The 17,469-nt window shown below is 33.5% G+C and overlaps 1 protein-coding gene across 4 annotated transcripts in view; it reads right to left on the reverse strand.

Moving 5' to 3' along the window:
• The window catches only part of PCNX1 (pecanex 1), a 288,523-nt gene that overhangs the window by 155,600 nt on the left and 115,454 nt on the right, over nt 1-17,469 (reverse strand). For 3 of the 4 annotated variants that reach the window (XM_073242202.1, XM_073242203.1, XM_073242204.1), the window contains 4 exons: nt 14,414-16,123; nt 10,061-10,171; nt 5,982-6,129; nt 396-580 (listed from right to left, as the gene is read on the reverse strand). In XM_073242202.1, the coding sequence (XP_073098303.1) occupies nt 396-580; nt 5,982-6,129; nt 10,061-10,171; nt 14,414-16,123 (2,154 nt within the window). The remainder of the gene's footprint in view (nt 1-395; nt 581-5,981; nt 6,130-10,060; nt 10,172-14,413; nt 16,124-17,469) is intronic. The other variant, XM_036998687.2, reaches the window with a different exon arrangement.

The raw sequence follows: 17,469 nt of genomic DNA on the forward strand, positions 1-17,469 counted from the left end.
AAAGTATTATTGTCTTTTCTGCAGCACATTAAAAGAACTGAAAGAAACTAAGATTTAATTGAAGTCAACATTTCCCCACAGACTATAAATGGCAAGGAATAACATAACTGCCCAGATCATTGTAAGAGAACACTAAAGCATGAACATTTATTAATACTTTAAACTACCAACTAACAATAGATATGCTCAAAGAAAATGTAGAGCTAAGAGTTGAGAGAAACAGAGAAGTGAAAAGCAGAAGTCAAATCTTCCTTACACACATAGCAAATCTGTAAAATGTGCTCTTATGCAGAGCTCCAATTGAAGATATCTCAAGAAAGAAGTGCAATCATCATTATCCACTATTTGCTGCATTAAAGTTTTGTTATCACCAAGATTACATAAGGCCTGCATACCAAGTTCATCGTGCAAACTGCTGCCGCCTACAGCAGATGCATCGTCATGTGATGCTTCTAAGTGGATACTCCCATTTCTCACCAGCAAGGAGGCACTAGCACTGAGCACTGCAGCCTGGGAAGGGGGGCGGGACTGGACTTTGACCTGGGCTGTGGACTGCTGGCCTTGCTGACCATCTTGAAGGCTAGGAAAAAACATGGATTGGGGAGACATTACAGAGAAGAAAAGAGAGAACAATAGCTAGAATGAAGTCAATACAGAAAACTGATTTAAAAAAAAAAGGTTTTTCAATGTAATAAGAAAGAAGCAACATGCTTTGTATAATACACAGATAATACTGCCTGCTTAAATCTTCCGCCCCTTAGAAAGCTGATTCACAGTGATGAATTCAGCTAACATTTAATGTTTATGTAAATTAAGCAATCTGACTTTTTTACCATCTCAAGCCAACAAAGTTCTAGAATAAGGAAAAAGAATGAGGAGTACATTAACTATACGCAGATTGTAGCTGGTCCCCAATAAATATATCCTATTTTTCAGTTAAATATGCACTTTTAATTTTAACCTTGTAATAATAATTCTAGAATTGTTCTTTCCAATACCGTGGCATCTCAAATTCACAATAAAACAAAATGTCTATGCACTTGAAAACCAAAGAATCTTTATAAAATGCAAGCAAGATGACAATTTTTAATCAAAAGATAATCACACACTAGCGCAAGAGATCCAGAATAACAAACACCAGCTCAAGCAAGTGAAATACAAATGACTGCTGAGATGCTGGAAGGAATATGATATAATTGTTCCTATGAAAAGACTACAAATTTCTGAAATACGGCCACAAGGTGTTAGTTAACCATAATTTTGTTCCCTTAACAAATTTTGTTATTACTTTTTCCAATTCACATCGCAGTTTCATTGACAAGATTCATGAATTCATTGTTTAAGAAAATCTTAAAAATAATTTGGAAACCAGTAACTTCTCAAGGAATATTACAGTCTTTTCTATATATTATAAAAAATTTTAAGAACTTAATATTTTGATTATAAATTATTAAATATTTTACATTATCTAAATTATTTAAAATTAAGAAACTATACTATGTTAATTTATATTTTTATATACATTTTTTAAAACTATGAATTTTAATGTCCTTAATAAAATACTCAAGTTTAAACTGATGAAACTCGTGAAAATATTTTGATTGTTATTATTATGTTATTCTCTACAAGGTGTTCAATGCAACTCTGCATTATCACTAAAATATTAGACCTTTTAGGGAAGAAAAGAGAATGCCACTTCAATGGCCTCGTTCAGACACTTCATCATTTCATAAGTATCAACTTCTCTGTAACCCTTCAAATTCAATCAATGGTTTTCTCTGATGTCTATAAGACAACAAACTCATCTGCTGCAGACTGTGAAGGGAGTTGTAATCTGAAATAACCATGAAATGAAAGACTAGAAAATATTGCACACAATGCTTAAGGCTGTGGTTATGGAAACAGAATACACCATGGAACCACACCTTTCTGATACAGTAGCCACAAGCAACTATCGAATGTAACTAAAATTTTAGTTCCTCAGTCCCCCAACCACATTTCAAGTGCTCACTAGCCACATCTAGCAGCTAGTGGCTACTGTAGCTAAAAGCTACCAGGCTGGGCAGAAGCTAGTAGTTAATGTCCACCATACTGGACAGTACAGATTACAGAATATTTCTACCACGACAGAAAGTCCTATTAACCACCACTAACCCAAAACATTCGTATTTCATATTTCTTTTAGAGCCAGTAAGAAGTAACATATTCTAAATACAGCATAGGAATGTATGCAATACATGAAAAATCCAAGTCTATAAAATATTGACTCATCAATGTTTACCAGCATTATTTTTTAGCCAAGACTATAAAAGTGTTCATTTAATAACTTCTTTGCAGTAGAGTCTTTGTATAACAGGCATAAATCAATAGATGATCTTGGGAACTACAAATATGTTTGTTATCTTCCATACGTATATAATAAATCTGTTATTCTTCCTCAGAAGCTACCTAAACTTATCAAGAAACTTTACCAAAGTAACCAAATTTCACAAAGGCAAAAATTCAGAAGAAAAAACATTTAATAGTTCACATACTATGCCCCTTCATATTTCCAAAGACAGAAAAATTTTACAGTATATATACTCAAGTTTTTCTATCAATTTTTTTACTAAAAGTCATACAAAGTTGCAATATGGCAGGTAGATACATTTTAGTGTGAGCATATTTGAGAATACACTAATCTTCAACATATGTGAATATACAAAAAGGTTTTGGATAATGCATAAAAGTCAATTCTAGAATAAAGAAACAAAGGAAATTAGCCAAAAAATCTATGTGGTTGTAAATGTCAAGTTTTTGAACATCACAAAGCTGTTCATGTTAAGTCCCTTAACTCCTATTTTCAAAATCCTTCAGCAACAATAAAAAAGCCTGTAATCTTTGCAGAAATTGCTAGGGAAACTATTCCTGGAGGGTTGCACTTTACTTTAAGCTAACTAATAACTGACAAGAATTAATCTTTTTGACAGTACCAATTATATGTCAAAACTACCAACTTGAGAATAGCCTGCAACTATTTTACAATACAGCAAAATGAAAGGTAGGAATTTAGGTCTGTAACTATCAGCTATCAATAGCATCACTGACATGCAATCTTACTAATTACCACTTCTAATTTATATGATAGAAAAGTATAGCTGGTCTTGGTTTTTCCTTCCTCTGTATTCACTCATTGACACATAAGCCTTAAACTGTTAGCTATCTCTCTATGTCTCCCAAGCTAAAAACATCATGTAAGAATATGATCTCATTATTCCTATGAATGTCCAGATTCCAGAAAACTTAGAAGAGTGACTTGAACACAGTACACAAACTACAAATATTTGATGGGTTCATTCCTGAGCACCACAAAGTGATCCCTCAACAATTTCTAATCATGTACTCTGTTACCACTATGACCTTATTTGATCACAGGTCTTTTGATCTTATGATATTAAAAAAAAAACAAACCTAAGAATGAATACATTAAAGCCTTTGCCCCTTCCCTAAAATGCACTTGTGGTTTCTTTTCATTCCAGTCCATTAACCAGAGGTCTAAAAGATACCACATTTAGGTTGATAAAGCTAAATCATAATATTAGTATTTTAAGGTTTTTAAATATTCATCTTTGCTTTTATCTCTAGACATGGGGATGAACAAGCAAGGGCCTATAAAACCTACCTATAAGACTAACTTAATGAAAAAAGTACTTTTACAAGTAATTCTGAAACAGGATATTCTAACAAGCTTAGAAAACATATGCAAAATATCTTTGTGAGGAATTGATGATTCACTCCCAATCTGTGGAGTTATATTATCAAGTTGTTTTAGATTCTCAGTTTAAACTTAAACTACTCATTAAAGTTTAAAATAGACTTTTTTACTGATATTTATATAGTAATTGTAATTAAAGTATTATCACACTTATTCCATTTCTTTTTGACAAACAAATTTTTCGAATTTCAAATGACCATGCCATCCTATATTTACTTAAAGATGAGATTATTGGGTAATGCACACTGTGAATTAACACCAAAATACTTAGCCTGAATATTCTTGCAATTAAAAAAGATGATTTTATTCAATTGGTGTTTCTCTTAATTTCTCATAGCCAAACTTTATCTTACTTCATGATGAAATCAGCCTATTTAAGATACATGCAAACTTTCTTTATACTGGAAATATCCTGGAACCTTGACAAAAATCTACATGCCAACTACTAGATTACTTTTCAAAAATTCTAATGTGAGTCCTTTACAAATAAGTTTCACACCATATCCTTATTTGAAGGGTGATATATTTAAAACCCTACAGAAACATGGAGAAATCCTTCATGATTGGCTGGAGTTAGAACACAGTTCTTTAATATTCCACCAGGCAAAGAAAAAAAACTGATTTGTCTACATTTGTTTGGTGAGTGGATCCAGAAGGCTCATTTATGGCAAAGAATGAAAAGATTTTTAAAGACTAAACAGAACATGTTAAAAAAAGGATTAAGACATATCAACAAGGAGTGGGTAGGAAAGCAAAGATGTCCATAACAAGTATTTTAAGGGGCAAAAAGAAGAGGTTAGAAGACACGAAACAGAAAAAGTAAAAGTAAATGCTGGGCTCTTTCTGCAGGTGGAAACTTGACACCAAATCCATTAGCAGAAATAAAAGTTACTTAAGGGAGCAAAGAAAAAGGTAGAAAGGAAATAGAAGAGGAGGGCCCACAAAAAGCAAAGAAAGGTGCTCAGAAAAGATTTCTAAGTCAAATGTATAATCAGTGCCCTCCCATTTTTATATTTGAAATATTGGTTTAACTAATCCATACTATGGTTTACAGAATTATGTATTACTGCAGGATTAGGAATATGATATACAAAAGATGAAATTCCTCACTATAATGTAAAATCCAGAAAAATAATCAAGTGTTAAACTCCAGGGGAATATAAAATAAAGAAATAAGGATCTTGCTACTCTCAAGAAGATGTTAACAAGGGAAGGGGTTTACCTCTTCCAATCTACTATTCATTCAATAGCAGTTATTTCATCAAATGCTCTTTGTTTTGAATTTCAAAACAAAATGTAGGAAAATAATTTGGATAACAGTGCTTTGGACACAGAGTAATAAAAGTAGATAGAATAATATATGCACTAGTTAAAAAGCACATGTAAATTATTTCTGTCCATATCTGTATTCTTAAATTAAAGCACAAATATTTGAACAGATTTTTAGATTTCTAATTCAAGACACAGACTCATTAGATTTGACACAATTGAGAATAATCATTTACTAATATTTTAATGGAAAATTAGTCCATTATAGATGCTTTCTTAATTAAGAATATTGGCAAAAATAAAAATGTTTTTGTTAGTACAACACAGAAGTTGAGAAATTCAACACAGATGTACATATTTAAAATATATATATATCCAATTGGCCGTACTTTACCATAAACTAACTTTACCATAAACTTTAATTTTGTGTCATTTTACTAGGTCCTGGTGATTATGAAATAAAAGACACCAATTTTTATGCAATACAAAATAAAATATGTATTTTAGTGAAATAAAATAATCAAACTGGCTTATCAAGCTGATGACAGTTATCTATTATTCCCCAACAAGTCTGCCACTCAGCCCATATTTGTTCATGTAAACACTGTCAAAAAAATGTTAGGGAAAGATGTTGCATTAATATTATTAATTTTGGATAAAAAAAATTAAAAGCTGACTTCAGGCCCCTATTTACATTTCTATAAATGCCCTAAAGTGATTTTGCGATTTAAAATTGGCTAAACCTGATCATTTGTTTAAATAGTATAACATAAGGCATGCATAATGTAACAGGCTCATAGACACATGCAGAAAAAAGCCTAAAGAGCTTAAAAGTAAGGACAGAAACTGGAAGAAAAAGAAAAACAAAACTATCTAAATGCTTTCTTGGGACTGGCAGAACAAGTTAGAATATCTGTTACATGCATGCTAAGCTTGGTGGAATTTTAAAATACCATACCTTAGGGGTGATCCGATGAGCAATGTAGGAGGGGTAGGGTTACTCCCTGCATTGTGCCGGCGCCGAACTGCCTGGCGCCTAAATGTGCTGCGTTCACGGCGAAATGACACTGCTTCCTCGCTGGCCTGTGCTGCTGCATCTAGACAGACTTAGGTCAAATAGAAGCCTAGGTCAGAGATGTAAATAGCAGCTGAGCCTGTCTCTCCCTTGATTTCCCACCCTCAAAGGCAAAGGAGATTGTCTAAGTGAGCCAAACGGTTTTCAATATACACTGTTAATCTATACTATCAGGAATACACAAAAAATTTGCATCTTTATTTAAAGGTAATTGTTTCTTTAAAAATAATGTTTCTGATCTATTATCTGGCCTCACCATCTTTTCTTCAGCCTTCATTTCCTATTTTAAGATTTCTGTTGTTTTAGATCTTTTTTTAAATGTCTATATAGTCCCATATTCCTCTATCAAGTCAGCCTTAGAAGTACAGTATTTGTTAGTTCCAACTAACAGAAATAGGGCATTAGTTTCTTTACTCTCATGAGGACAGTAAAAACAGCAATGATAGTACTTTGCTTTTAATGCCAAGAAGTAAGGCAGTAAGTTTTATCTCACACCACCCTGTACAAGTTTGGCAGCAGGAAATGAAGACTTTGAATGCTAGGTTGCACAACTAGTTTTTTAAATGTTCAACTTGAGATAGCAGGAAGATAGCATAACTGTGAAGTAATTTGCTGCCATCCAATTTATTCAACTGTATGTCCTTAGAACTGGTTTCCTTAACATTAGGAAGCAAGTATCAGCAAAACGGCAAGTATAGAAACTCACAGCTTAATTCAAAAGCAATGAAGTACAAACTAAAACCAACTATACAATGAGAATATCACAACAATGGCTTAAAAGAATTTCACAGAATTTTACAAAACATACTAATTGACTAAAATTTCTAAAACAAAATGCAAAATGATGTTTGTCCATTAGAATTTAAAACAATTGTCTCCCAGTAATCTAAATAGTTTAGGAATCATTTTGATTGTGAGAAAGGGTATTTTGTTGCTCAATATAAATAAAGACAAAACAACTCAATACAGAAACATTCTACCCAAACACACGAAAGTTACTTTTCTTTAAAGTATGAAATAGAATACAAAATTAAGAATGTTATATTTAGATTTCAGTTCTATTGCAATGCTTGACAGTTCAAAAGCATTGCTGATTCTCATCATTATTCTGCTTAGCAGCAGCCATTTCCATCTACTTAAATGCTGAGTTTTATCAACAGTATTCTTTTAAATGTTTAGATTTTTATCCCCTCCAGGATGCACCAGCAAATATTCTTTGTGTAATTAATCCATTATGATTAGGAATATATATGGACTACCTCTGGAAAGCATGGACTTGTCTTTAGACATTGTTTTCTTTTGGTCCATTCCTTCAATGGAATGACAAGTACAGAATTATTTCATCCATTTGGCAAGCTTCTACCAGTAAAGTATAAATCACAAATTACTGGACACTTACTTAGATTACTTCTTTTTCAGCTTGCCCACTAGAGTGACATTCTAAAGTTAGGCAGCTAAGTAAGAATCAGGTATTGGGAGTTTGGGATCTAAATCTATCATGACTCTGTGAGCTAATACTTATCTTTTTTCCTTTTACTGAGATATGATAATCTCTTTAAATGTGAAAAGGTTCTTACTTGTGATGTAAAAGCTCATCTACGCAAAATTTATATATGACCTGTGAAAACAAATGACACTGATTAAACCTGATTATCTAGAACTGCTGTACAACATGGTAGTCACTAGTATATGTGGCTATTTAAACTTAAAGCAATTAAAATTAAATGAAAATAAAAACTCACTTTATCATATTCATGAAGCAGATTTCAAGTGCTCAATAGCTACATGTAGCTAGTGGCTACCATTACCGGGCAGTACACAGACAGAGCATCTCCACCAGTGTAACGGAAAGTTACACTGGTGCTGATCTAGAAGTCAAGCCTGCCTTTTTGTCACCACGATCTACTACGCATATTGTGTGCTTTGCCTATTATGACAACCATGCCTCAGTAATGGAAACTGCAACCAGCATTATCACAAAGGAGAAAACACACATTGGCCAGGGCGCCAACTGGATGAGGGAGAACAAGCAAGGCCAGCGAGCCACTTGAAGGAAGACACAAAAACTTAGATGAATCACTGCTGCATCTGCTGATGGTTCTTACACATAAATAAACTCAGGTTATGGGATTTAAAATCACTCTTTTAAAACTCCATTCAAGATTTACTTTGTGAACTTTACTGAAGATATGTATTCTATTGTCCAAAACTACTCAAATTACAGGTCAATTCACTTCATTAAGCAACTCTGAAACATTCTCTCTAGTTTTAGGTATTTTGTTTCAACCAAAATAACAGAGTAAAATTTACCCAGTTATTATTTCTAGATGGCAATTTAATTATAAAGTGTACTGAAATTCTTCAGAAGGATTCTGAAAAAAGCAGTATGTGATCATTGAATACTGAGAATATGAAGATGGGAAATAGCAAGCAATTTTCTTTACTATTTTCTTTTTACTACAGACTTAATGGTGTTAATCTTAAGTAAAAGCTAGTTATTCCACAGTATTGTGATGAAGAGACAAACTACAGGGTCCACTTATAGTCAAAATGTTCTTTCACTTCTTCAAAACACACAATTTTTCATTTGTTACTGACACATCATTTATATTTTGTTATCTGCAAAATAACTACATATTAATATTATTTACTTTCTTAATAAGGTAGTTTTAGAAAAATATCCGGATGAAAGATTGGCCATCCAATGGGCAACATATTAAAATGTAGTTACAATTATTGCCTGTGTTGTCCTCTATAATATTCAGGGTATAAATATTTAATTCTAAAAGAATTTTCAATGCTTACTAAGGCAATTACTTTAACAGCAGCTAGGAGCATGCATTCAACTGAAAATACTATGCTACAATTTATGGCCACAACAAATAAGACTGAACATGTCCCCCTGGGAAGGTGCTGCTTACACAAAACATCTCTATTTGGAATAGGGTCCAGAGGGGGTCCAGTTCTATTAGAGTCAAGGAAAGAAAAGTATCTTTAAAGCTTAAAATAATGTGCTGTAAGCATATTCAGTCATATAAATTATACCCACACTTGATGCAAATTCACTTGCACAGCCAACTGCAATAAACTTTTTAAATCTTTTAACTTCATAAGAGAAAGAAAATAAAAAATCTTCTAAGTAGGGAACCAGACACAAATAAGAAAACACTTTAAAACTTAGTTTAGAAATTACATTTTGACATTGCTTAAACCTAGTATCTCCTGGCAAAAAATGAAACTACTAGTACACTATTAAATGTATAAAATGCAGACAGTGAAAATTTAGCACTCTAACGTCAAGAAGAAAATCACAAACATTCAAGTGATTAAAAAACCATGAAGCAAAGGTTTAAAATAAACAAGTATTATATAATTATATATATATATACACACCTCAGAAAAGTAAAAAATATATGCAAACATTCTTCAAAGCAAAAACTGTTTTACTTAAGTATAAAGTTACTATACAAAGTAACAAACATTCAAATGACTTTACAAAAAAAAGATTAAGAAAGTATTTTAATCTAGGCATGAAATCCATTTTATCTGAACATCTTTTCCCTTTCTTACTTTCCATGTCAGACAAGGATGATGGTTAACATCAGCATGCAAAGATTTTGTTCTAATATAAAAATAAATACTGGGAGGCCAAAGAACAATGAGAATCTGCTACACAACTTCTTGGCATTCACTCTGAATTAAAATAATTTTCATCTGTGAAAACATTTTAAAGGACTACTCTACTTTTTGACAAGTAAACCAACAAAGAAAAGCAAACAGCAACAAAACTATTAACTGTGTCTTGAGTTAAAGAGAATTTGCATATCCTTACTGATATTGTTCACAACCCCACACAGCCAAACAAATAGACCTGGGTATATGAAACGCTTTCAAGAAATTAAATCTGTAGTCATAATTCACACAAAACAGTTACTGAAAGATACAGTTTAAGAATTACTTACTTTCACAGGTGGTTCGTAATCTTTTTTTAATCCTTTGTGTATGGGATAAACAATAGAGACCCTCTCCCAGAAAACTGCACTCAATTTTGCACATATTTTCAGAAGATTCACCTAATAAGGGATCATTAATGAAGAATATATTTGAAAGGAAACATCCTTACAAATGATTAAAAGACATGTGTCTCAGTTTTCCTAATAAATCCACAATTTGCAAAGCACTTTTACACATCTAAGTTCATTAGAGTTTGACAGTTAACTGTGAGATGGACCCAGGCAGTTATTATTTCTGTTTTAATTGAGGAACTGAGACAGATTTAATGGCTTGACACACTACCCAATTAGTAATTATAAGTGGTATTAAAATGTAACCATTTGATCCCTTATCCAAAATTTCCCTGCTACTGTTTTAAGAAAAGATAATTTTTCCAAGTAACTGAAGCATCCCAAACTGTTTACTATATCTCATGAGCATTCTTCTAGGTGATTTTCTGTGTCTATGATTTCTTCTCAGTATAGACTAATATTATCTTTCTTTCATGAACCACATACACATTTATTACTGCATTATACTATAACACAGCATTAAGTTATAATACTATGATGTCCTCGAACACTGTTAAAATTAAAAAGACAACTGACCCCTGCATTTACGGGGCCCACACAGTTGTGTTTTTGCTTTGGGTTGCATGGTTGTTCCAGCTCCTCCTTAGTGTTAGCAGTGTACTTCCTCTGCTGTCAGTATGTTAGCCTTTATAAGCAATCCTCTCCTACTCATTTGCTTCTTCTAACATGCCATGTAGACAGGGAGATGAGCAAATTAGAATTTAGAGTCCCATTATTGAGTAAAGTACAAAAGCTTTAATTCACATGTTCTTGTCTGTTCAGTGGTCTTTGTCTTTTCTAATATTCAATGATATTTGGATTCAAAATAACCAGCCTTCAATTTACACGTGGCACAAGACCTCAAATTATTTATCAAGAAGATTTGGCTTTTCTTTGACTAAGTAATAGTCCTAAAAGATTATCCTTGGTTCCCAACACAAAAATACTATAATAGGATCCTATTTCATGGTTCCAGAATAATGACCCAAACATTACATTTAAAATAATTTTCTCAAACAGAAAAATAGAGGTTTAAGAAACCAAGAAAAAAAAACAAAGAATAATGGAATGAATATAAAACTTTCCATTCTGGTTGTTCTTTATAATTTGTTGAATCATGCAGTAAATAAATTCAAATAACCCCAAAGAAAATGATTTCTTAAAAGTAATGGCTGCTCGAAAACAGGACACCTTTCTATCATATGTAACTTGTCTGTACTTTTTAGTCTTAAAATATCAGTCATCAATTATTAAAGATACACTTTATAATTATAAAGGAAAAACAAATGCAAAACAAGAGCTTAGTTTGAATGTCTTAGTTTGAACCTAAAACTTCTCCCCCTAAGCAACAATAGAACATTTTTGATAAAATCCAACTTTAACCAAAGTACTTGATTAATGGTAAAAGACCTATAAATATAACCACTTGTTATGTGACTGAATATCAAAAGATAAATTATGACATATTGCTGTCAATATACAATTAAAATCCGTATCACTAGATTATATGTTAATAAAAATGTTTTTGTTGTTAGTATTATCTAAGAAATTAGGAATTCAGATATTAGTGTATTTTTACTATTGCTGAGTTTCACAATGGCACAATTAAAATATCTTTAGTATATTTCTATGCTTAATTATTTTCTTCTATTTTAAGGAAAGAATACATTTGCACAACATAACAAACTGACCTGTATAATAGAAATAGTAAGCACTGTTATAAGCATTTTACACCCATTAACTCCTCTAATTCTATGAGAAACAACCCTTTGAGACAGATACTGTTATCAACTCCATTTTAAGATGAGGAAGCTGAGGCCTAAAGAAGCTAAGTAGCTTTCCTGGAGTCAGGACTACAGTGGAGCCCATATACTAACAAAAGGTGTATGACTCCATGTCACTATATTAGATTGCCTCCCATTTTAGAGTATTTTATTTTAGTACTTTAAAATACATTTCCTAAATTCCATCCTTCCACACTATACCACCACTCTGCTTAAAAAAATAAAAAGAAATCATCAGAGGACTCATTAACAACTGCAAATTCATTAGGATAAAATCTATTTATGGTTTGGTCAGCAGTATGCTATTTTGTTGATAAATTTCAGGAGTACACTTTATACTGTAAAATACATAACCCAGAAAAATTTCTCCTAAATTACCAGTAAGACCTATAACAAGTAATACTAATATAAACAAATCTTTACCAAGTATATGAGATTCTAAGTAATTTTTAAATCATGAGAACCAAAACATATTCCCTCCTACTACATCTAATCTTCCAAAAAGCCCAAATCCCTAAAGAAAGTGATTAAAAAAAAAAAAACTAAATATAAATCTTCAACACATTCGAGCAGTTTAGTTTTGCTATTATTTCTATTCTGAACACATGAAACTCAAATAAAAACAGTGTCTACATGCCTTCCTCTGGCAAAAAAATGTTTTCTAACAGCCTGCAGGCTTTTACATTTATTACATCAAAATGCATGGAAATTTATAGTTGATAAATATGTTTATTTATTATTAACATTCAATGGTTGGTTGGTTGGTTTTTCAAAAAATATGAATATAGAAAGAAAACAAAAGCTAGAATATGGAAAAATGAGGGCTCATATTAGTCAAAGATCTGCACTGAGCAGCAAATAAGACCTTTCATATAACTTTGCCTAAAAAACAGAACACCCCATATTGCCTGTGAAAAGGAAATGGTATTTTAAATACAAAGATGTAAAGATTTGCTATAGCTCTTGTACATATTTTTTCTGGTATTTATACTTCAACAATATTTTCCTATCAGAATATGTTTATTCTTAAACTATATTTTAATAACTTTACAAGTTAAGCTACATTTTAAAACCTGATAGTTCCTTGCATTTCATAAATATTTGACTTGTATAAATAATCTCTAAAAGCATCTTAGATCTTTTATAAAAAACAGAATGATATCCAGTCAAAGATTTAATTGCTTTGTCACGAAATGGTTATAATCACTTCAGATATAATTAGTTCTCAATATTTAGGTTGAATAGAATATTTTCTTCCTTAGATACTAAAGATCATTTTTTTATATTCCCATTAGAAATTCTTTGTCAGAAACTATACCGAAAAAGAATGTTTACCACAATATGGACTTTTAAAATACTACTGGTGAAATGAGAGTTCTTTGAGAGAAAAAGCATGTTCTTTATATTTCAGAATGTTTGTACAAAAAATTCAGCTTACTTTTAGTAAGACACTGAACTGAATGTTACTGTACCAACAAACCATAAACTTTAAAACCAAAGATACAGGCTTATGTAGCACACCTGAAGCTAATATAATGTATGTCTATTGTACTTCAATAAAAAAACAAATGAATAAAGGGAATAGGGTAGAGGATGAAAAAGCTACAGTGCTATCAACAGAAGCCTTCGTTCTTCTGATTCTGGTTAAGACCAGATTCCACAATAACCAGAACAGAATAAACAAACTATTCTGGGAAGGAGGAAATCCAAAGAGACCATTCTGAAATAAACAAAATGGCCAACACACACTGATAATATAAAATCACCCATCAAATTTTTTTGTACAATTTTCTGTAAACTGGAAATAAATAAGCTATTACTTTAACCAAAACACCATCACTGTTATCATAGGAAGCATCACACATTCATTAATGGATACAAAATGCCAATATAAACTACAAACATTGATTTAATAAATTTTAAGAAAAACATGAGGTTACAGAAAAAAATAAAATGTTCTTAATGCTTGAAACTTGAACAAGCAAGAAATAAATGAAAGACAAAAAAAAGGAGATACAAGTTTTCAAAGTACATAGAGCTAAATTAATACTTGGAAAAATATTACATAACAGGTTGAATGATCTAATTCTGAAAGTTCAGTGGCACCACTGTACGAGAGATGACTAGAAATGGTTTGGTGCCCTAATAAAAATCTACATTTTGTTGCGATTGTTGTACACAGAAGAGGATGAATTCTTGTTATTCCTGGTAAAACATTAACATGTGGGAAGAGGCTTAGAAAAAGTGAATGCCACCAGGAACAAACTGATATATTCAAATAATACAACTGAAAAAATATTTTCTTGTTCATACCAAACCTTTTCTAAGACAACCATCTCCTTCATGGAAGAAAGCTTATTTTAATAAAATAGTCGAAGGGGGAATGTTCACACAAAGCATATTTTAATAAGTACTGGAGTTCCAAAAACTGCAGTGACTCAAGGAGAAATCTCTTCCTGTCACTTACCTCCACTGACTGGATCTTGCTCTTCAGCTTCAGGAAATGCAACCTGGCTTGGCAAGCTGTTCCTAGATCGAGTGACTGTCTCTAACTGGGAAGCTCGTCCCAATAAAGATAGCTCATCTAGCACCTCTCCCTCTTTGGCCTCGAGATCTGATTTTGAAGTGGTTAAAGGTTTTATACTTTCGGGTGCCATTAGCCTACTGGAGTCACTCAAGCATGCTACTGTGCCACTGTCCAGGCTCAACACTCGGGCCCGAGTCTTGGCACTATTTGTGCTGCAAGTCCGACGTGTTGTCCGCTTTTTGCCAGTTCCTTCAGGCCCCAAACGGGCCTTGTGTGCATGCTCCGAGTCAGTGCCCCTTTCTTTAGAAATGTGTTTGGTCTTTAGAGCACTGTATCTGCCCTCAGGAGACTGACGCGAATGAGAAGTGGCACTAGAAGAGCTATCACTGCTGAACTGGTGAGCAGACTGAACACTTGATGCTCTGCTCAAGTCACTTTGGTCGCTGGAGTCCTCGTCATGACAGAATATAGCACTGTGAGGCTTGGTACCGGAAACACCTCGGAAGGACACATAGTCCCTATGCCGACTTGAATCAAAACTGCTGGCCCGTTTTTTTCCTGTCCGTCTCCTGCCTGACTTATGGGCAGAGGCTGTCCGGTGGATTAAGCTAGAGGATTTAGGACGCACATCCCCTTCCTTTTGCTTTCCATCAACGTCTTTACCAACTTTGGGGTCCACTGAAACAACTGACTTATCACTTTGCTCCTCTTTTTTGTTTTCGGCCGTTTTCCCAAGTGGTTTGTCCTCCTGTGAGGTAAATTCATTGGCATGGGGATTTTTATTAGCTTCTTCAGACGCAGAGGTGCTGAGGCCTTGCAGATCATGCACATCGCCAGGGCTGTTAGACTCCGGAGCCTCTTGAACCCCACTATTTGTACTCACTTCCAGAGCAGTCTTCTCACTGCTAGTCCTGTTGTCACGGGTACAGCTACTCTTGTCCCCTGGGTCAGCACAGCCCTCTTTTTCCCTCCCACTCTTCTTTCCTGCCTTAGGAGACTCCTCGTGCTCTGACAAGACGCTCTCTATGTGAGTCGAGCTGGTCTGTTCACTTTTATAGCTGCTAACAGTGCTGTTGGTGTCGCGGTCCGTGCCACTGCAGTAGCTCTCAGTGGACTCACTACTCCGCGTGCTCAGGCTCCTCAAGCTGTCCACACTTTTGTCTGCTTTCAAAGGTTTGCTCTTCCCACTTTTTGTAGGTGGCTGAGAGTTACTGTTTTTCAGCTCACCAACAAGCTGAAATTCCCCAGATAAACAAGAATTTTCCACCAAGGATTCTTTGGATCCAGAATGAGGCTTGGAAGATTCTAACTCACTAACTGGATCTAACCCACGTCTTTGCTGATACAGCGGAAAGTCATTCAGTGAAGTGTCTGGAAAAGCCACAGCAGAGCTAGAAGTCCGTGGTACACCGCGTGGCCGGTGATCTTTCCTGTAAGAGTGTGAATGTAAAGGAACAAGAGAAGCTACTTCCGTGTCACAGGCGCTAGATAGAGACTGATCAACATGGTGGTGGTGGCTGTGACTTGGTAGGCTCACTTTGTCACTGAAGTCCCTTGGTAAGTCCTGTCCACAAGAGGATAAAGATGGCTGAATAGAAATGAAGGAATCATTGGAGACCAGACGGAAGAGCTTCCGATCAGTTGCCAAATCTGTTTCAAACACATATTTGGAAATGTTAACACATATGTAATAACATATTTGGAAACCTATGACCTGCTTTTCTACTATTTAACAATGGAAAGAATTCACAGATACAGTAAATCAAGTATAAACAATTTCTCAAGTAGTTCACTGAATAACAGCTGGCCAGACATTCCAAAGAGAGCTGGTTTCTATTTCACAGCTGCACAAAGAAACTATTCTACTGATGGAATGAACTGAACTTCTAAATCCTTGATTGGCCTCAGAAAAGAGTCTATAGACTATTGGCAATGAAATAAGAAGCAACAAAGGGTTATATCTAAAATTAACCTCAACTTTCATGTAAGCTCTGTCTCTACCTTACTAACTGGGCAACCTTGTGGTTTCTTTCTAAGCCTCTGTATCCTCATCTGCAACATTCGCTATCAATCTCACTCAGCCATACCACTAAATAACTGAGTTAATGACACACACTGCTTAGCACAATGCCAGGCACAATTAATGGTAGCTACCATTATTTTACTAACACAAAACAAAAATCTTTGTGAAAAACTAGAATGATTATTTTACAAATCAACAAAAACCTAGAGTGATCAAAAACAGAAAAATAAAAACCCAAAGGTTGACCAATGCCCAAACAAGTTATGTTATAATGATGTAAGATATCCTGCTGTTCATAACGGCTGAAAAGATTAAAACAGTAATCATGGGACAAAACACTGCATTTTCTCTTTCATCATGATGCAATAATTATAGAGAGCATCATGAAAAAATATGTATCCCCTAGATCTTTAAGACCATTCCTTTAACCCTCCATCATTTAGGCCAGTGATAGTGATGTGAGTTCCATATAGACCATGTATGTAAAATAAGTACAAATAAATCTATCTGTATTGAAGTTTATGTTGGAATACAGCTTGACCACTGAACTGCACCACAGCTAATTTTTATTTACTTTTTGACAGATAAGGATGATTCAATCTGTTCAATCAAAAGAGAAATTATTGTCTTATTTGTCATAAGTCAGACTCTCAATAATAAAAGATACATTTTTCCCCTATGATTAATATGAAAGAAAGAATTATTAGAAATGTTTAGCTTTTTAAAAAAATCTCAATCTAGATTAGGTCTAAATATTTAAAAACTTAAGAGACAACACCTAGAATGTACTATATAAACAGTGATTTATAAATGATCCATTAGACTTTAGCTTATGTTTCAAAGTCTTCACAATGAGTAAAATCCATGTTCTTTATCATCTGTCCAGAAAAGCTATAGTGATACTTGGGAGTTCTTATACTCTCTATATACTAAAATTTTTAAGTTAGCACTGTCTTTTTTGTATTATTAAATT

The sequence above is a fragment of the Manis javanica genome, chromosome 8, assembly GCF_040802235.1.
Source record: "Manis javanica isolate MJ-LG chromosome 8, MJ_LKY, whole genome shotgun sequence".
In the NCBI taxonomy this organism is placed as follows: domain Eukaryota; kingdom Metazoa; phylum Chordata; class Mammalia; order Pholidota; family Manidae; genus Manis; species Manis javanica.